A 21,584-nucleotide genomic window follows, 5' to 3' on the forward strand; every position below is an offset into this window, starting at 1 on the left:
ACACATACTCACATGCACACACATATACTCATGTCTACACACATATATTCATATACACATACAGACTCATGCACACACATATTCACATGCACACACACATATTCATGTGCATGCATATGCTCACGTGGACACACATGTACTCTCATGCACACACATATATCCATGTCTACATACATACATTCACATACCACATACTCACGCACACACATATTCACATGCACACACACTCATGTGTGCGCATATGTTCATGTGGACACACGTACTCACATGCACACACATATACCCATGTCTACATACATACATTCACATATACACATACATACTCACGCACACATATTCACATGCACACACACTCATGTGCATGCATATGCTCACGGGGACACACACATGCTTATGCACACGCACATGCACTCATGTGTATACACATACATTCACATAGCCACACATACATTTACACACACACTCACCTGCACACATACACACAATCACCGTAGCTGGCCCTGGGCAGCCAGCTCTGCTAACATACAAAGGGGCAGAAAAAAAGAGTTGTTTTTTGGCTATAAGGCATCTTGCGGAGAATTAATCACATCCACTTACCAACAACTATCATGTGCTTAAGTACATGATAGATGCGAGGTTTAAAAAAGCAACCGATGATCGTTTGTAGAACATTTCAAAGCCCTGGGCTTATAATGAAGACGGAAATGAGATTTCATTTGTATTCTTTAATTCCTAAATGTTTTGACAGCTCATGAAATAGATGGTTTTATTCATTTATTTCTCATTACATCTCATATCACATGCTAATCATCACCCATCAGAGCCATTATAGGTCGAGCCCGTGTAAAAGGGAGGGTGTCATGATAAATGTTGAGATGTACATATGTGTGTAGAGACGTGTGCACACACATGCTTACATGCACCCACACACTCACTCATAGACACCCATATGTGCTCATGCACACTCACATGCTCCCGTGCACACATGCATGCTCACCAAGATGCACACGTGTACTCACCCACACATATATGCACCCACATGCACAGTCACATGCTCACATGTGCACACATATTATCCATATACATACACATGAGCCCACATGCACACACGTGCTCACCCACAAGCGCTCATAGTCAAACACATTTGCACACGCAATGCTCACATGCACCCACACGCTCACCCATATACACCCATACATGCTCACATACCCCCCCACACGCACACATACATGTTCACCCACACACATGCACACTGTTCGCCCACATGCACACACACATGCTCACATGCACCCACATGCATATTCACCCACATGCATGGACAGTAGCCCACGTGCACACACATGTGCTCACCCACAAGCTCTCACACACAGGACTTTAACCTTTGGGAACTGATCTGCATCTGCATCATCTGGAGGAGGAGGAAACACCCAAGAATCTTAGGACCTGGGTTCAAATTCTGCCTCCACCTGTTAACTGCGAGACCTTCACCGAACCACCATCCCTCTTAAGCCTGTATCCTCTCCGGGAAAACGGATATTGTAGCAATACTTTTCCACACGAGTATCAGGGGAAACAAATGGCACCTCACAAGTGACCCATATAAACCCAACTGCGAACGGTAAACACGACAGGGGTGGCCATACTGTGTGCTGGGCATTGTGCCAAGGACTAATACGCATTTCACAGGTGAGGACCCAGAGCCCAAAGAAGACTAGTGCCTTCCCCACGGCACACAGCTGGTAGGTGGAGATGCCGGAATTGGAACCCAGGGCTGCCACTTCCCTAGCCAACGTGGTTGCCCATAGCGTGTGCTGGTTTCTCCTAGAAAACACTCAGAAAGGGGCTGGGAAATGCAGATGGGACAGTGGGTTTGGGAAGACTTGTGAGCCCAAATGAGCTCTTGCAGCAGGAAACATCTCGTGCAGAGAGAGAGAGAGCCACCACACCTGCTTAAGCAGAAGGCAGAGTGTCCATGGGGCACAGCTCCTGCTTCTGTGTCGGCGAAGCAGGAAGGCTGAACATCCACCAGAAAGCCTGTGTTCCCTCCCGACCCCAAATACATATGGTGAAGCCCTCACCCCCAGGACCTCAGATGGGGCTGTATTTGGAGGTCGGGTCTTTAAAGAAGGCATTAAGGTACCATGAGGTTGTTAGTGTGCATCCTGATCCCATAGGGCTTGTGTTCCTGTAAGAAGAGATGAGGACACAGACACGCCCAGAGGGACGACCACATGACGACACGGGGAGAACACAGGGTCTCCACGTCAGGAGGCCTCAGCCCGGTCTGGATCTCAGACTCCCAGCTCCCAAGACGGAGAGACGATGAATGTCTAATGTTGAAGCCACCTCGTCTGCCTCGGCAGCCCCAGGCAGACTCATACGACGTCCATGTGGTTCCTCCTCCCCAACTGGGGGCTACAGTGACAGCTGGCCGAGGTGGCTCTGTGCCCGTCCCAGGAAGGAGCTGTGTGCACATGGCTTTTCCAGGAAACAGGTGCTTATGCCTCTAGTCATGGGCCGCATTGAGTCATGGCAGGGACATGCTCTGATTGAGCAGGAGATACTTCGAACATACATCTCCAGTGAATGCACGTGTCCTGTTCTCACCGAGTGTGCACCCCCCACCCCTCAGTTCATATGTGGAAGCCCTAACCCTGAATGGATGATATTACCAGGTGGAGCCTCTGGGCAGTAATTAGGGTTACATGAGGTCATGTCAGCAGCAGCGCCTGTCCCCATGATGGGATTGGTGCCCTAATAAGGAGGGGACACCCCAGAGCTCTCCGTCTGTCCATCACGTGAGGACACAGGGACATGGCCATGCACGTCCAGCAGAGACGTCGCAGGAGAAACCAACATTGGCCACGCCTGCATCTCAGATTTCCAGCCTCCAGACTATGAGGAACAAGTACCTGTTGTTCAAACCTCCCCCGTCTGTGGGATTCTGTTCACGCCGCCCAAGCTGACGAGTCCATGAGCCGACACCAAGCTCTATTTTTGAATGAGGCCACATTGCAGGTTATGAAAAAGCCACAAGGAGGAAACAACCACCCGTTTTTCCCTGAATCTCTTTGAGCTAGAACCCTGCACACCACAGTCGTAGTGGAGGTGAGACCAGCTTCAGTGGGAGCGTGAGAGACACCTGAGCTGCATACTCGCTTTTCCTGTGCTCCCTCTCTTCATTTTTCCTCTTTGTCTCTGTTTCGTGTTCTTACTACCTGACGTCTTGCACCTGTGGCACCTGTGGCTCATGGCACCATGATCCACCACTGGCTGGGCACCGGGTCACAGGCTGGATGTCCCAGGAAGCCGCCACCACACACACACACACACACACACAGACAAGGAAAACCAGCTGGGTTGACTGCTAACAGGTCCAGCCCTGCCGCTCTTGAAGATCTTGGGCAACGGTGATTCACTGTTGCTAACTCAACGCTTCACGTTGGCAAAAAGGCAAGATCAAAAGGCTTCCTCTCCTGTGACCCCTACAATCCGTCCCTGCACGGTGAACACGGACATGATATTTCATGACTAATAAGCTCAAGCGTGGGGATGCTCGTCTCCAGCAAAGAGGGTTATTCATCCGTTCTTCTTCCCCGGGATCACTGCTTGGGTCATGCGGTGATGGAACCTCATGTCCTAGAGGAGCTCAGCGGAGCCCATGATCTGCTGAGAGCTCTGGGGTCACGAAACTGCAACACGCTAATGATTGCCAAGCAGAGCGGGTCAACGAAGGAGAACGTCTAGCTTAGTCTGTCACGGAGCTGACGGCATTCAAAGCTGCTCTCCTCCAACACGAAAATGGACGTTCTGTGCCTGTTTCTATAGCCACGCTCCCCTTCTAGAGTTTTCTAAGCCGAGCATGGAATCATGTTTGCTTTTGTCTTGTTTTGTTTAATTCATCTGTAAGGATTGTCTCCTCTAGGAAAGTACCTGGGATCCGGTACTCGGCTGTGTTCAAAATGTCTGGGCATTCAGGCCCATGATGACGAGCATGACGGAGGCAAATTACAAAGTCCCTAATTAAGAGAGACATGCAGAATGACCCAAATCAACTCTGTTCTCTCTCTCTCTCCGGCCTCAAGGAAAGCCAAGGACGGATGACCAGCATCCAACGGTGCACCTGCAGATCTATCGGAGCCCCCCGGCAAAATGTGATTATCTGCCCGTGTGCAGTTGTAGTTGAGATGAGCTGTCTTCCAGCTCGTTCCCGGGATGACGAAGTATGTTTCCTGGGCGCTGGGTAGGGGGAAAATCAGCCGGTGTCTGAATAGATAAGAAGGTCCTGAAACAACGCTTCCTCCGGCACAAATAACATATCCCGTCTTATCTACAGCTTGTAAAGAAAAATACATATATATCATCCTTAAAGACTTGTAAGATGTCTAAAATGTAAAACCAAACCCAAGAGGGGAACGTGTTACTTTTATCAGAGGCAGGGGGATCACTAAGGAACCAGGTGCCCGCGGGGAGACCAGGGGAGAGGGCTCCGCGTATTTATAGTTAAAGGTTTTCTCTGCGTGAAGCCGCGGCTGGAGCTGGAAGCTCTGCACCCCCGTTTCAATTCGATTCAGCACAGCAAATGCTTATTAAATGCTCACCAGTGTTTTGTTGGCTCTCGGGGCAAAGAAAGGCAATTTTGGAAACAACCCCGGCAACCTTGGAGTTGACAACAGGCAGCGGCTACGGGTCGATGGTTGGGCACAAGTGCGTGAAAAAAAATAATAATAATAAAAAAGAAGCCCAGTAAGTAGAATAAATGCAGGATGGAACTTAAAGCGTGCTAAATAGAGCTGCAAGCGATGTACGGCTGGAGGGAAACATGAATGCCTTATAATTACATAATTACAGAGCGCTTTACAGTTTTGGAAATGCTTTCACATATATTATGTTGGCAATTTTCACAACAGTCTTATGAGATATTATTATCCGGAATTAACAAATTACCAAAGCGAGGGGCATCGCAGAGGATGGGAAGGAGAGGGAAGGGGTGGCCAGATCTCGGTTCTTCCGGAGACCCCAACCCTCTGCATCTCGGTCCTCAATCGGCCTCCCTCTGGGCCCATCCCCCCATGCCTATGGATTCCTTTTTCTTCTCCTTCCGTGTCTTCATGTTTGAAATGAAAACCCAATTCTGCTGTCTTCTGAGCCACAGGCATTCACGGCAGCCCAGTTGGTACCTGGAAGTAGAGACTCAAGGTCGAGCATCCCTTAATCCCTCCTTGGACGTTTCCAATCACCCCGTCGTCTTGACAGGCACCACCATTACCTTCACTTTCCTGAGTCGGAAACCCCATATTATCCTGATTCACATCTCAGAATCGACCAGCCAAGATGTCTTGATTTTATCTCTGGAACTAGTGTTCAAAATGATTTCTCTCCCTCTCCACTGCAGCCAGGACCACCTGCACCCCTGCAATGGTCTATAAGCAGAGCCCTCAGATGCCCCCGTGTCCTGCAGTCCATCAGATGCTCTGTAGGCTGGATGGGTCTGACCCTGTTACCTCGTCACAGACATTTCTCAACTGGCGCCTGCCCTGAAATCCTAAGGTGGCCACTGCTTGTAACAGATGATAGACTTGTCTCCTGGCACACCTGAGATGTGGCTCTTCGGAGAACTGAGACATGGGTAGCTCAGATCCTTTCTAAGTCTTAGGTTCAGATGGGGGACACAGTTGACGTGGTGTCACTTTGACCACCCGCCATCTTGAACTACTTTCTCTCTGACATATGGTTGCAGCATTGCTCATGGACCCTTGCTTAACCTTCAATCCACCTTCAAAGGCTCCATCCCCAGGAAGCCTTCTCCTCCTGCACCCGACACTAGGACAGACCACTGCCACCATATTCGTCCTTTCATCAATCATGAAATGCTCAAAGTGAGTGATAACTAGTGGAGTCCCCATAGCTCTGGGAGCAATGATGGGAAGTGCCCACCTGACTCCCCAGTGATCATTCTTGATCACTCTGCACCTGGAGGGATGCATGAGAGGTCACCTGTCCAAATGAACATCATGCACTGACTCCCCGCTCCACGCATCCTGATTTGATGTCATCTTCACGATACCCCTGTGGGGTAGCTCTTTTTCCACCTGCTTTACAGACAAAGGAGCTGAAGCCAACACATTGGGCAAAGACACAAGAGAACAGTCTTGATAGCTGGGATCCAAGGACAGCGAGTATGAGTTTCCCTTGGCTACTCTTTTTTTTTTTTTTTTTTAAGATTTTATTTATTTATTCATGAGAGACACAGAGAGAAAGAGAGGTAGAGACACAGGCAGAGGGAGAAGCAGGCTCCCTGCAGGGAGCCTGACGTGGGACTCGATCCCGGGACCCCAGGACCACATCCTGGGCCGAAGACAGGCCTTAAACCGCTGAGACATCCAGAGATCCCGTCCGTTGGCTACTCTTAGTGAATTATCATAAGCTTCGTGGCTTCATACAACCCAGAATTAGCACATTAAAATTCCACGAAGTCAGAAGTCTACAGTGAAGGTCAATGGGTAAAACCCGGGGGGTGGCAGGGGCTGTGTTCCCCCTGGACGCTCCAGGTGAGGGTCTGTCTCCTTGTCCCCTGTCATTGTCCGACTGACTCTCCCTCCTCTGTCTTATGAGGACCCGTGTGATGACACTGGGCTCCCCTGGGTCATCTGGCATCTCCTACACCCCAGGATGGAAGAGTAATAGTGGTAGGTGCCTACGGCACGAGAGAAGGTCAACTGAAGGTTGTGTTAATTCAGCGTGTGCTTGAATGCTGATGAACGATGGGGAGGAGCTGATGATGCACAGGTGGGAAGAAGGATGGCCGGACGTGTGTCCTTGACTTGATTAATTAAACGCACCATCCTCCTGACACATCCATCAAAAAGCAATCAAATGACCCCAAATGTATATTAAAGAGAACCAACCAGCACTGGTCACATATGTGAGGTGAGCACATGCTACACTGTCCATTTGATCCTTTTTAATCGGAGCCCCGTGTATAAAGTGATCCCAAGGAGGCCTGCTGTTGTTTGACGTGAGCCCCGTACAGGGGTCCCGACGCACACGGCACTGAGAATCACGCTTTTATGGGGCACCCACTGAACCCGAGGCAGGAAGGCAAGCAGATAGGGATGATGCCCCAATGCATTGGCCCCAACCCCGTGCTGAGCTACAGACTCTGTGCTGTTTCCTGATCCCATTTTCACTTCATTTCCATCATAATGAATATTCTTCCTATGACTTGGGTCTACAGCTTCCATATTCTTCTCTCTTCTGTACAGCGGCGGCACCACGCACACAACGGCCGGCCTGAGGTCATTTTTAATCCAAGCGGGCAGGTGCTGCAGGACACAGGCCCAGGCGCTCAGGGCTGGGGCCAGAACGAGGCGGGTGTAGACGCTTTCCTGGCCAAAGAAACTCTTTTGAAATCTCTTTGCTTGAGGAAGTAGACACCAAATGATGAGTTGGTAGGAAGGCAAATTGGAAAGGAAGGGAGGTGATGAAGCCCTAAAGGGAGCTCCAGGTCTTGGCTGACCTCATGAGCAGTGCTCGGAGGGAACCGAGAGAGGGTGTGGGAGGCAGACCCCGTGAAAAGGCTTGGGAACCATCCTCATTAGTTCCCAAACTTGAAGAAACAGACCATTATCGAAGGGACGAAGCTGTCAACACTGACATGGAAAGAGGGAGGAGTCCCCAAGAAAGAAGTATGCATTAGACAAAAATTTGAAACCCAAGCTAGAATTATCTTTCTGAAAATTCCCAAACCCAGAGAGTTTGGCAGATGCTCAACCACTGAGCCACCCAGATGCCCCTATGGCTTTTTTTTTTTCCTTAAACAAATCATCAAGACTTTAGTATCTCAGCTTGATAAAGATAGCACAGAATGGGATCTACAGCGTTGGGGTAAACATTAATCCAGAAGTCCTCAAAGAAGTGGCTGGGCAATGGGATCCTCTTGTGTACTGGACAACAGTGCTGCATTACAGCAAGACTCATTCTAGAAATTGAGGACCACCCATTCTAGAGTAAGATATGGATCCACATTATCCAATAAGGGAGTTAAAGCAAACAAAAACGTAATCATTTCTGTAGATCCAACTCAGCAGATGCTTTCTATAAATGGCTGAACAGTAAATATTTCTCGCCATCTGATCTCAAGGCCTTTATAACACGGGCAACGTGTGAATGAATGAGCACGTGTGCCAATAAATCTTTATCGACAAACCATGTGGCCAGCCCGTGGGCCACAAATACCAAAATTTTGTATGTAGCGAACTATTTTGTTTTGGGTAAAATTCAACATTCATATTTCATTCAAAGGAAATGTAAAATGGGAATGATATTCAGCATAGTACATAAGAAAGTACAGTACGTGGGACCCCTGGGTGGCTCAGTGGTTTAGCGCCTGCCTTCAGCCCGGGGTGTGATCCTAGAATTCTGGGATCGAGTCCCATGTCGGGCTCCCTGCATGGAGCCTGCTTCTCCCTCTGCCTGTGTCTCTGCCTCTTTCTCTCTCCATGTCTCTCATGAATAAATTTTTTTAAAAAGTACAATATGCAAATGACAATATATATATATAAAAAAGAATCATTACACGATTCACCATCAAAATGGCAAATAAGATATGAGTTGCCTACACCACCTACTATTTAGTTGCCTTTCGAGTAGGTAAGAACATCTTCAAGAGAAGCACACATATTAGAAAGAAGAGGAGGGTTATGATATTTGCACATTAAAAATCCAATACGGCTTGAAAATTAAATCGAAATTCAGTTAGTTTAATTAAATAGACCAGAAGTGTATGAACAAGAGGACGTCAGAATTAGAATCCATAAAGACGTAAGGCCAGAGGCATTCTCAGTACTTGCAGCATGTTTTGGTAAAACTGCCCTTGAGAGCCCCATGGCATGCTCTGGAAAACGTGGACGAGAGAACCTTCTACAACCTTCTCATGCCAGAGCCCGCCATGTTCCCTAGAGCAATGGGGATAGAAGCAGATGTGGAGATGTATGATTGATCCCTCAAGGCAACATTTCTGGAAACCCCAAAGAACTAGAAACACCCCAAATGTCTCTGATCTGGAGGACAGGTCGAAATCATGTTGTACATACATGTGCATGGGTGCCACCGGGGCAGGATCGAATAATCTACTTCTCCAGGCGTCCATAGGGATTGATTTTAAACAATGAGTATGGAGAACTATGGGTTAAATTGGTCCCCCCTACTCCCCAAAAAACCCACACAAGTTGAAGTCCTAGCCCCTAGTACATGGGAATGGGACCTTATTTGGAAATAGGGTCTTTGCAGATGTGATCAAATGAAGGATCTGAGATAATAGATAGACAGATAGATAAGAGATATAGACAGATGGATGAATGGTTGGATGGGTAGATGGACGGAAGATATGATGGATGGATGGATGGATGGATGGATGGATGGATAGATATGATGGATGGATGGATGGATGGATGGATGGATAGATATGATGGATGGATGGATGGATGGATGGATGGATGGATGGATGGATGGATAAGAGGTATAGGTAGATGGATGGTTAAGTGATTGGATGGATAGATAGATAAATATGACAGACACATGGATTGATGGATACATGGATAGATACATAGACGACAGATAGATGGTAGATAGATACGATGGAGAGAGAGATAGGTCTTTTCTCCTCTGCCCACAATGTTTTATTATTTTATGAGAAATCATTCTAATGTCTTTTCTTTCTTCTGCTGCTGTTTAATCTGAAAATGGTCGTAAGTTTTGACATTTCTGAATCAATAGGACACAAAGGATGTTGGCCACCAGTTTCTGGTTTTTCCACCAGCTGATGGGAGAGAGCTGGCTCTAGGGGCTTTCTAATAAAGCTCCCACTGCCCTGGTTGGGCTCCAGAGGATAGGCCTGCATCCAAATCCGGGCATCTGTGAATCGACACTGATTTGGAAATAGGGTCTTTGCAGGTATAAGTAAGTGAAGGACCTGAGATGAGCTCGTCCTGGATGAGGATGAGCCCTACATGCAATGACAGGGGTCCTTGTAAGAGACAGAAGAGGAGACACAGACACAGAGGAGGAGCCACGTGAGGACAGAGGTGGAGATGGAAGGGATGAGGCCACCAGCCTGAGGATGCCTGGGGCCTCAGACGCTGGAAGAGGCAGGAAGGACCCTCCCAGGAGCCTCTGGACCTCACTGGTCCTGCCCTACCTGGACTCAGACATCTGGTCTCCAGGGCTGGGAGAAGATGAATGTCTGTGGTTTTAGCCCTTTGGCTTCTGGTCATTTGTTACACGTGCCCCCCAGGAAACTAATCTGCTGAGCAAAGAAAGCAAATCACAGATATTCTACTTACCTTGGGGTCAAAGAACGCAAAGTCAAATTTCAGAGACACACACGTGTGAGACACTCATGAGGAGAAAGAAGAAAACAGTGGATGCTACGGACGTGTGGGTTAGTTCCTGCAGGTGCATTTGGGGGGACAGCTCGGGCACCTCAGGTGGTGTGACAATGTGACTTCTGACCATCGAATGTATTTTGTTGTATTCACGGTTGGCAGTGTTTTGAATAAAACCTATTCACAGCAGAATCAAACATCGCAGCTTCATAAAACAATTAGCAACAAACGCCAACAGGAAAGGTACAGGCATTTACGGAGAATTAATGAAACACCTCTTGAGAAGCATTAGGGTTCTGGCCACAATTCCAAGATGCGGGGCTGCCCCCCACGTCAACCCAGTCCTGGCCTATCTACCTGGCCGTGGCGTCAGATCCCACAGGGTAGGGGGCTCAGCCCTACAAGCCTGCCCGTCACCCGCTACGTCATCACCAATCCAGGTTGTCACCTGTGCTTCTGACCCACCCAGGTACAGAGTGGAGGTTCCCAGGACATCCTCCTGGGGTCTCACTGATCTCCCAGGGTGACTCACAGAGCCCAGGGAGCAGGTCACTGGCTAGATCACGGGTTTTTTATCACAGGCTCTAACTCAGGAACAGCCAAGGTGAAGGGATGCCTGGGGCCAGGTGTGGGGACGGGCGTGGAGCTGCTTCCATGGCTTCCCCAGGGGCACCTGTCGGCCCAAACCTGCACTGCCCACCAACCTGGAAGCTCTCTGCACCCCGACCTTTCATTTTCTACAAAGGGAGGCTTTATCGCAGGATTAAATCATTGGTCACCGGGGACTGATTCAACCTGCAGTCCCCGCCTCCTCTCCCGGGAGGTCAGGGGTGAGGCACAAAGTGCCCAGAGGCTTCTAATCACGTGGCTGGTTCCCCTGGCAACCAGCCCCCTCCTTAGGGGATTTCCGAAAGTCAGCCTATTCACATGACAACAGAGACCTCCGGGCTCTCCGCAGCCGCCGGAAATTCCAAGGGTTTCAGGAGCTCTGGGCCAGGAGCAGGGCAAAGAGCAAACATGTGTTTTCATTATAGATCACAAAGTCGCAAGCTTGGAAAAAGACACAACTGAGCGGAAAGAGGACTTGTCCTCTGACAAAGACGATCGCCGTGTGAGGTCTCAACGCCCACCGCACCCCACCCCACCCCACCCCACCCCACCCCAGATTAGTTAGAAATGCCTGACAATTACCTTCGGTTCTGGTTCTCCTCTCCTCTGCCCTTAACTCTAGCCCAGCCCGGCCCGGCCCGGCCCGGCCTACTCTACTTCGTTCCCTCTTATTTTGTCCTCTTCCTCTCTACTCTATTCTAGTCTATCCTACCTGATTGTCTCTTACTCTCTTCTATCCTATTTTATTCCTTCTTACTCTATCCTATCGTACCTGTTTTATTGTGTCCTATTCCTCGTCTCTCCTCTTCCCTTCTCTTTTCTCTTCTCTCCTATCCTGTCCTAGCCTATCCTGTTTTATTCTATCCTATCCTCTTCTCTTCTTTCCTGTCCTATCCTATGTTATTCTATTCTATCTTATTCTATCCTATTCTGTTCTATCCCATCTTACTCCTTCTTCTCCTATCCTATTCTGTCTTGTTCTATCCTATTCTGCTGCTCTTTGTTTCCTCTCTTCTTTCCTAACCTATCCTATCCTATCCTATCCTATCCTATCCTATCCTATCCTATCCTATCCTATCCTATCCTGTTTTATTCTATCCTATTCCTCTTCTCTTCTCTGTCCTATCCTATCTTGTGTTATTCTATTTTATTCCTCTTCTGTCTCTTCTACTGTATCCTAGTCTATCCTGTTTTATTCTATCCTATTCCTCTTCTCTTCTATCCTATCCTGCCTTATTCTACTCTTTTCTTATCCTGTCCTATATTATTCTATTTTATCTTATTCTATTCTGTTCTGTTCTATCCCATCTTACTCCTTCTTCTCCTATCCTATCCTATTCTGTCTTGTTCTATCCTATTCTGCTGCTCTTTGTTTCCTCTCTCCTATCCTATCCTATCCTATCCTATCCTATCCTATCCTATCCTGTTTTATTGTATCTTATTCGTCTCTTTTCTTCTCTTCTCCTTTCCTATCCTGTTTTATTCTATCCTATTCCTCTTCTCTTCTCTGTCTTATCCTATCTTGTGTTATTCTATTTTATTCCTCTTCTCTCTCTTCTACTGTATCCTAGTCTATCCTGTTTTTTTCTATCGTATTCCTCTTCTCTTCTCTTCTATCCTATCCTGCCTTATTCTACTCTTTTCTTATCCTGTCCTATATTATTCTATTTTATCTTATTCTATTCTGTTCTGTTCTATCCCATCTTACTCCTTCTTGTCCTATCCTATTCTATTCTGTCTTGTTCTATCCTCTTCTGCTGCTCTTGGTTTCCTCTCTCCTTTTCTCTCCTATCCTACTCTGTTGTCTTATTCGACTCTATTCTAGTCTCTTACCCTGCCTTATTCTATCCTATTTGATCCTATCTTCCTTTATTCTATCCTATCCTGCCTTACTCTACTCTTTCTTATTCTATTTTATCTTATCTTATTCCAACCTATTCTACTGCATGCTATTCGGTTACTGTTTCTTAGTCTACCCTACCTTATTTTATTTCACTCTATCTTATTCCATTTTATTCTATTCTAGTCTTCCTTATTCTATCCTATTCTATTGCATTCTATTCTGTTTTTGTTTCTTATTCTGTCCTACCTTATTTTATTCTATTCTATCCTACTGTACCCTACTCTATTCTTTCTCATTCTATCCCATCCTACTCTGTTCTATCCTACCCTATCTTATTGTTTGTTATTCTATCCTATTCTGGTTTATTCTACTCTATTGTAAGTATTCTTTTTTTATTCTATCCTATCTTATTTGATCCTATCCTGTTCTGTTCTATCCTATCTTACTCTTTCTTATTCTATCCTCTCCTATTTTCTCCTCTCCTCTCCTCCCCTCCCCTCCCCTCCCCTCTCCTCTCCTCTCTCTCCTGTTTTATTCTATCCTATCCAATCCTACTCTACTTTATTCAGCCTTACTCTATCCTATTCTACTCTTTCCATTTTCATTCTATCCCATCCCATTTCTCTCTGTTCTCTTCTATCGTAAAAAGCTGGCAACAGCCTAAATGTACAGATGTAGAGACATTGGGTGAATACGCAGATACATCCTCATCATCAACTCTGTTTTCTTCAAACTGCAAATCATCTAAAAGTCGATCTTGAAAACATCATTAGGGGCAGCCCGGGTGGCTCAGTGGTTTAGCGTCGCCTTCGGCCCAGGGCATGATGCTGGGGACCCAGGATCGAGTCCCGCATCGGGCTCCCTGCATGGGGCCTGCTTCTCCCTCTGCCTCTGCCTCTGCCTCTCTCTCTCTCTGTGTCTCTCATGATTAAATAAATAAAATCTTAAAAAGAAAGAAAGAAAGAAAGAAAAATCATTAGGCCAAAGAGAGAAGGAAGCTCAGAACACAGAGCCATGGGGGAGGGCATGGCCAGAGCAGACAGGTGAATTCAGAACAGACAGGAGCATCCAGGTATTTAGAAAAGGAGAGCCCTTCCCCTCTGGGATCAGTGGGATCAGCAGAGAAGGAAGGATGGGCTTCTGCACACACAGGGACCAGCATCACTCCCTGCAAACACCTGCTGCAGGGGGATTTTCCACACATGACAATAGCCCTGAAAGTAGGAAGTCTTCACAACGCCTCAAAGCAAAACTCGACCTCTTGAGAGAACGGACAACCAATTTTAACGCCTTTGACTCGATTTTGGCTTAAATTACCCCGTTCAAGACCATAAATGACGAGGAATTGGGGGGCGGGGAGATGTGCCACAGGAGACGCACGCTTAAATATCCCTCATTATATAGAAAGGGTTTTAGTTTCTTTCTTTTTGTTTTCTTTTTTTATTCTGAGCCAGCAGCCCTACCCCCTGCCACCCCCCCCCCCCCCCCCCGCCGTGGGGAAAACAAAATGGCTAAGGACGTGTTCAAAGAATTCACTCAAGAAAGTCATGTCCATAAAAGGGGATTTGGATTTTACGTGGAACTGCAGAGGGGAGCTGGGTGATTGACAGCAGGCTGAGGCCAGATGCCAGTGTTCCCCCCCAAGACCCCCTGCCGCAAGTCACAGGATGACTTCCATAGACTGGGATCTGGGTTCCCATGTGGCCCCAACACGGGGGTGCACGTAGAGCCCCAGGGTGGTGAATTCACCGCGGTCACCGCCCCCGAAGCCTCACATCCTGCCCTCCATGGCCCTGGACCTCGTCCTTTCTCCTTTCTCACGGACACCACCCGGCCGCGGAAGAATGAATACCATGTGCTCACCAGGACCCTGGGAGCTGGAAGCGGTGCCCGGATCCCACGGCTGCGCGCTTCCTTTCATTGTCATTGTCACACGAGACGCCCCATGGGGGAGAAAGGAGCAAGAATCTAAACTGGAGCAATGAAGGAAGCTGCAGACCGACGCGGACGTGCCTGCCAATAATCACAGAACCTCCATTGCTTGATGGGAGAGCGGGGACACGGATTGGGAAGGATGACAGTCCCGCTGACAAAGCAGCAGCACCAGGGAGCTCCTACAGGTGGGATTTGGGGTGGCTTGAAATGCTGTGCACAACTGCACGCCGTGCGGGATTCAAGCTGTGTGCGTGGCGGCAGGTGCATCTCATGCACCATCTGGGTCTCTGCAGGATGAGACTTGCTGGCTTCAGCCCCACATGTCAGAAGCTCACGCGCTTCCCCCACACGGGGACTGTCCCATCTTTGGGCAAAGGTCTCCCATCACCCTCCGTGGGACCCGGGGCACATCGGGGAGGACCATGTGAGTCCTGCAAGGGGCCTTCTGTGCGACTTTGTGTTTGTATAACGGAGGCAGCCTGCATCCTCCCTGAGGGATGCTCAGGGATGCACAGAGGCGAGGCTCCTTAGAGACACACGCAGGTGTGCAAAGCACGCCCAGATGCCTCCGCCCGGGGGAAAGCAGAGCCAAAATCGCATGTGCTTTCAGAAAATCCTAATACGTGCTTGAATCCACACCCACCCACACACACACACACACACATGGGGAGGCTGTAGCGCGAGGCTTCAGTGTTGTAACCCGGGACACAGGGATGCTCACGCTTCTGAGTGTGCACCCGACCACGGCTGGTACGTGGCCTGGGGGTGGCCACCTGTGGGGCCGTGGACCTGAGGCGGGCACAGCCAAGTAAGCGCGGGAGGCCTACCTTGAAAAACCACCATCCGAAGAGCTTCTTGATGAGACGCGTGCCCCAGAAGACGTGTCTGTAGAGGTCCGTGTTGACCACCCCGGGGTCGACCACGTTGGCCGTCACGGGGCTCCCCTGGGCGGCCAGCAGCCTCTGCAGGTGGTAGGTGAACAGGACCAGGGCCAGCTTGCTCTGGGCGTAGGCGGCGTGCGGGGAGTAGCCGCGGCTGGGGAAGGAAAGCAGGACGTGGGTAAGACGTCGATGCATTTCTCACCTGCAGGCTCCCTCACCTGCCCGGATCCCTACCTGACCAGGTCCTTCACCTGCCCAGGTCCCTACCTGACCAGGTCCTTCACCTGCCTGGGTCCCTACCTGCCTGTGTCATTCACCTGCCAGGGCCATACCTGCCTGGGTCCCTCACTTGCCTGGGTCCCTACCTGCCTGTGTCACTCGCCTGCCAGGTCCATACCTGCCTGGGTCCTTCACCTGCCTGGGTCCCTACTTGCCTGTGTCACTCACCTGCCAGGCCCATACCTACCTGGGTCCCTAACCTGCCTGTGTCACTCGCCTGCCTGTGTCACTCGCCTGCCAGGCTCATACCTGACTGGGTCCCTCACCTGTCTGGGTCCCTACTTGCCTGTGTCACTCACCTGCCAGGCTCATACCTGACTGGGTCCTTCACCTGCCTGGGTCCCTAACCTGCCTGTGTCACTCACCTGCCAGGTCCATACCTGCCTGGGTCCTTCACCTGCCTGGGTCCCTACTTGCCTGTGTCACTCACCTGCCAGGCCCATACCTGCCTGGGTCCCTAACCTGCCTGTGTCACTCGCCTGCCTGTGTCACTCGCCTGCCAGGCTCATACCTGACTGGGTCCCTCACCTGCCCGGGTCCCTAACCTGCCTATGTCACTCACCTGCCAGGCCCATACTTGACTGTATGGGTCTTGACTTGGTCCCTGGTCAAGGGACCCTTGACTGGGTCCCTCACCTGCCAAGCCCCTACCTGCCTGTGTCACTCACCTGCCAGGCCCATACCTGCCTGGGTCCCTCACCTGCCTGGGTCCCTCAGCTGCCTGTGTCACCCGCCTGCCAGGCCCATACCTGACTGGGTCCCTCACCTGCCTGGGTCCCTCACCTGTCTGGGGACACAGTCTCCCACCTGCAGTCTTCCCCTAGGCTATTCTGATGTTTGGTTTCCACTCCCTCTGCTCATGATGGTTCTTCCAGTTTGTACAACCCTGAGGCTCCATCACCCGGGATGTCACCCAGGCCGCTGACCTGATGCCCCAGAACAGAACAGAGAGTCCAGCATCCCAGTGATCGTAAGGATGGGGCGATTCCCCCCCCACCCGCCTTTAACGTGAAGGCAAAAACAGAGCTGAGAGCCAGCTCCAAAAGCTTGGCATAAATACGACCCGTCCGCATGTGACACTTGTTTCTATGTTCATTTTTCCGAAAACCGACACGCTCAGTAAAGTTTCACAGTAAATATACAGAAGTGGGAATTGGAGTGAGGTCAACGTTACCATCCTTGTGGCCTCAGGACGTGCAAGGCACACGATCCTCATATTTTTAACCAGAATGTTTATTTTTGGAGCAGTTTTCGGTTGACGCGACACTCAGAGGCAGGTGCAGATTTCCCGTGGCCCCTCCGTGTCCGCAGATGGACATGCAGGCCCCCACCCCACGCCCGTTATCAGCATCCCCAGCAGAGGCTGTGCTAGGCACACCTGCTGCATCCACACGTCATCAGCACCCAGGTGCTAGCACACCGTGCATTAGAGCTCATCCTCGCGGGCGCACCTTCTATGGGTTCGGGCAAGTTCAGCGACCGGTGCAAGGACGGCAGGTCAGCAAAGGGTGCCAACCGGGCCAACGTGCCAGCGAGCGATTGCCAAAATGATCCCAAACGTGCCCTTTTTTGTAGGGACGGATTACGAGAACAATACAGGCTGGTGGAGACCGTGCAAATTCCGTCCCCGACACAAGAGGAGCTGCAACCCCTCAATTATGGTCAACGGACTTGGTTTTTTTTTTTTTTTTTTTTTGGAAATGTGTCCTATGTGCTTCCCATAGGGAAGAAGATGCGGGCCCAGGAAGCAGGGGGTGATGAAGTGCATGGAAATCGATGCCGACTTTCATCTTGGCTTCCGGCCACCTGCGCGCCATGTGCACGCGAGCGTCGGGGTCTCCTCTGGCACCATTGCTTGGGACACGGGAACATCAATACGCATGTTTGTCGGGGGCCAACGGAGGCGTTGAGTGATGATGGTGTTACAGGGTAGCAGGGAGAGGGGAGCACCCGGAACGTTAGGAACACACAGCGGGGACGGGGTGGGGGGTCCAGTACGTTCGTCTGTTTCTCTACACGAGGCAGGAAGAAAGCAGGTGACGACCAGCTGTTTCCGGGAGGTTCCCACCCCCATCCTCCACCCCCACCCCGTCCCCGCGGGTTTATGGGGAAATGACACTCCCACCTCAGGTCCAATTAACAGGAGGACGCGATCCCCCGCTGACGCTGGTCCTCAATGAAACCCCATAGCCCAGAAAGGCACCGGGCGCCATAGACAACGAAGGCACTGAACGCTCACGGGTAATCCGCGGGCGCAACCAGGACCACACGGCGCCCCTCGCCGCCTGACGATGAGCGGAGTCATTCAGGACGCGGCCGCGTGGCTCCGATCTCAAGGCCAGTCTTTAGGGACTCGCTTTTGTAATAAGCGCTGTCACAGAGCAGAATCGAGACCCGTAAACACAGATCCCTGTTTTCAGTGAATAAAGAACGTTATCGGGGGATCCCTGGGTGGCGCAGCAGTTTGGCGCCTGCCTTTGGCCCAGGGCGAGATCCTGGAGACCCGGGATCGAATCCCACATCGGGCTCCCGGTGCATGGAGCCTGCTTCTCCCTCTGCCTGGGTCTCTGCCTCTCTCTCTCTCTCTGTGACTATCATAAATAAATAAAAATTAAAAAAAAAAAAAAGAAAAAAGAACGTTATCGGTGTCATCGCTTCACGCATAGGCAGGAGGTCAACTTGAAACCAAAGTCATCGACGGTAATAGTCTCGCCTCCTGTCGAAGCACAAACACTTTTCTGGTATAATTTTGTGCTCTGCAATGGAGGGATGCAAATTAAATACGACGGCCAGCTTTACGGGGGGAAGTCATGCCAATTTTCAATACACGTATGCAGGTTTTCATAGAAAATAGGTTTAAAAAAGTGCAAAAACAGCATTAGACTTGGGTTTATTTACAATTTACGAACACTTGGTAAATGGTGGAGGTGTGAGGAGACCAACGAAACGGGGTCTGGGCTTCCGGACAGGGTAGAACTTACCCTGTCCTGAAAAGGTTAATAAACATATATACTAACAGCAGTTAAAGGGTTACTTTGGTAGGATTCGTGAATTCCTCTGAAGTTCTGCTTTAAGTCAGATCGGAGCACACTCCTGTCTACACCATGTCCGTCGATATAGTTTCTATGTGGTTTCACGGGTTATTTAACGACTCCCACGCCGGCACACAGGGCTCCTTCTCCGCCAAGCTGCCCTATACGGCCCGTCAACCTCTTGTGGGACAATCAACACCCTCCTGTCCTAGAAACCCGCGGACCTTTTCTGTTATTTTTCATTGTTTCACGAGGAGTCAGTTTCCCAAACTCCCTCAACCATCGTAGAAGTTGTGCCCAGGACCATGGGATTTCTGAGAGAGTATCTCGAGCTGCTGAAAAACGCAATTTATCGAGTTTTCTTACTAAAATTAAAAAAAAAAATTCAGGTGTCTCTGAATTTGCAGGTCGCTCATGGTGTTTGAAACGCACATTTTCAGCTCCATAAAGAGGAGTGCAGAAGGCAACACAACCGAGGGTGTCACACTCACATCATGTGAATAAGGTGTGAGATCTCCCTTGTGGGACATTAACGTGGCACAAGCAACATGATAATGGAAAGTCCACCTGCGACCGTGAGCCCAGATGCTCCCCGGGTCCGACCCCGATCAGTCTCTTCGGGACCAAGGATGAACGGCACCTGTTCTGAGGCAAGGCTAGTCACCTGTCACCTCCAGACCACGTTTTCCATTAGTGGGACGGACACGTGTCATGTGGCGCCCATCCCTGGCCTTCCACCTTTCATATTCCCGAGGACTGTGGGAATACGGACCGCGCAGCAGGGGCTCAGGAAATCCCGTGAGCAAGGAAGGGCCTCTGCGTGTGCACAAAGGGACGCCCCAGAAACAGCCCTGGGGACGTTGGCGCCCACGTGCCAATTTGCAGCCTCGTGCAAACGTGCGACGCCGTCGCTGATTTAACATGGCGGGCACGTCAGCGGCGTGTAACGCAATCCCAGGGCAGTGCAGAAACGCGTGAACACTTGGGGTAATTTATTGAGAGCCCCGGGTTTCCAACAAGTGACATCACGGGCTGTGAAAATGTCCTTACAAATGGCCACACAATGCACGGACACTCACTCTTCAGGTTTACACAGAGGAGCCCGTGGCCGAGGGAGGCCGGGCACTCAGACAAGCCGTGGTGTAGCCGCAAGAGCCTCCTGCATACGCTGCCCAGTGGCTTGCTCAGACACCAGTCTAATCGTCGCCGCGAAGGTATTTTCTTAGATGGGATTAACGCTGACATCAGGAGATTCGGGGTAAAGCAGCTCCCATTCCGTCACTTGGGTGGGTCTCATCTAATCAGTTGAAGGCCTTAAGAGGAAACATGGAGGTCTCCTCCAAAGAAGAAGAATGTGGCCTCATCACTATAGCTTGGAAATCCTACTTGAATTATCCATGTTTAGGGTCAAGATGGCAACACTGACTCTTCCTTGCATCTTGAGCCTGCTGGTCGACCCTGTAGATCTTGGCCTTGGCTGCCGCGCTGATCTTTGAGCCAATTCCTTAAATGAATCTACGTCCCTGTCTCTCTCAGTCGTACGTGTAAACCATCTATAAATATTTATCGAGATGTTTTTAACTTAAATGACACTTTCACCCCTTTCCCCCAAAGTGAAACTCATTTTTTTAAAAGAAAGCTATCCACTTCTTCACGAGGCCGTTGCACTGATTTACAATTTTCAAGAGAGTCCGCCCCTCTTCTCTGTGAGTTTCCAGCAAAGCAGTGTTGTCAGCGATCAGTAACTGGCCAGCTTGTGTCTACACCAGGGGGAAAGCGAGGATGGAGTTTCTTCATGTGGGAAAGCAGAGGGTTTGAAGCCCAAGGGGTTGTCGAATTTTAACATGCAGCTGCCTCACCAGCATGGCCGTCCATGCCCGCCACCCCCCGCGCGTTGGCTCCCCTGCTTCCTCTCTGCACAGGCTCATCCTGCAGCACCTGGGCAGCCCCGTCCCCATGCCCGTCCTCGGAGACCACCTGCTCCCCCACAGAACCTCGGATCCACTTTCTCCCTCCTGCTCCCAGGGGAAATCCCAGGGAGGGTGGTCCCTGCCCCCAGGGCACAAGCAGAGACCCCACTCACCCACCCACCCAGGAGCCAGGCTGGCTAACGGATGGCTGAGAACTCCCTGGAAGACCTAGGATGGGGCGTTGCCATGCATAAACACAAGCTGGAAAGCTCCCCCCCCCTCGGGGCCGCATGGCTGGGCCACCCTGTCCCTCGGGGCGCCGAGAGCATCCAGCCGGCACACATCCCGGACCAGGGGTCGGGGGCCTCGCAGGCAGGGCATTTCCTCCGCACACAGTTACGGCTGCCCACACAAACGCAAGCTCGCACCCCAATCACACTCGGGGACTCCTTTCTCCTTAAGGAGCAGAGAGCACGAAACACAGATGGGAACGTGGCGCCTCCTGGGCCACCAGGAGTCACCCGGGCGCGGCACACCGAGTTAGGGGGTTGGCCCCCGGCAGTTGCAAAGGAGAAGATGTCTTTGCTTCAGACGCCCGGGTCCACGCCCAACTTGTGTCTTTCTACCAAAAATAAAAATAAAAATGATAACACCGCACAGCTAAGCAGCAGGAGCGTAAGATGCACGTGGTCTGACGATGATGCATGTTA

General features: G+C 50.3%; 1 protein-coding gene across 5 annotated transcripts in view; it reads right to left on the minus strand.

Annotated features, from left to right (window-relative positions):
* The window catches only part of DHRSX (dehydrogenase/reductase X-linked), a 214,404-nt gene that overhangs the window by 74,209 nt on the left and 118,611 nt on the right, over nucleotides 1-21,584 (minus strand). For 4 of the 5 annotated variants that reach the window (XR_011998211.1, XR_011998210.1, XM_072743880.1 and 1 more), the window contains one exon: nucleotides 15,600-15,807. Coding sequence is in view for 3 of the 5 variants with exons in the window: in XM_072743880.1 (XP_072599981.1) it covers nucleotides 15,600-15,807 (208 nt within the window). In the remaining 2 variants the exon portion in view is untranslated. Of the gene's footprint in view, nucleotides 1-1,350; nucleotides 1,409-15,599; nucleotides 15,808-21,584 lie in introns of all 5 variants that reach the window. The other variant, XM_072743882.1, reaches the window with a different exon arrangement.

The sequence above is a fragment of the Vulpes vulpes genome, chromosome X, assembly GCF_048418805.1.
Source record: "Vulpes vulpes isolate BD-2025 chromosome X, VulVul3, whole genome shotgun sequence".
Lineage (NCBI taxonomy): Eukaryota > Metazoa > Chordata > Mammalia > Carnivora > Canidae > Vulpes > Vulpes vulpes.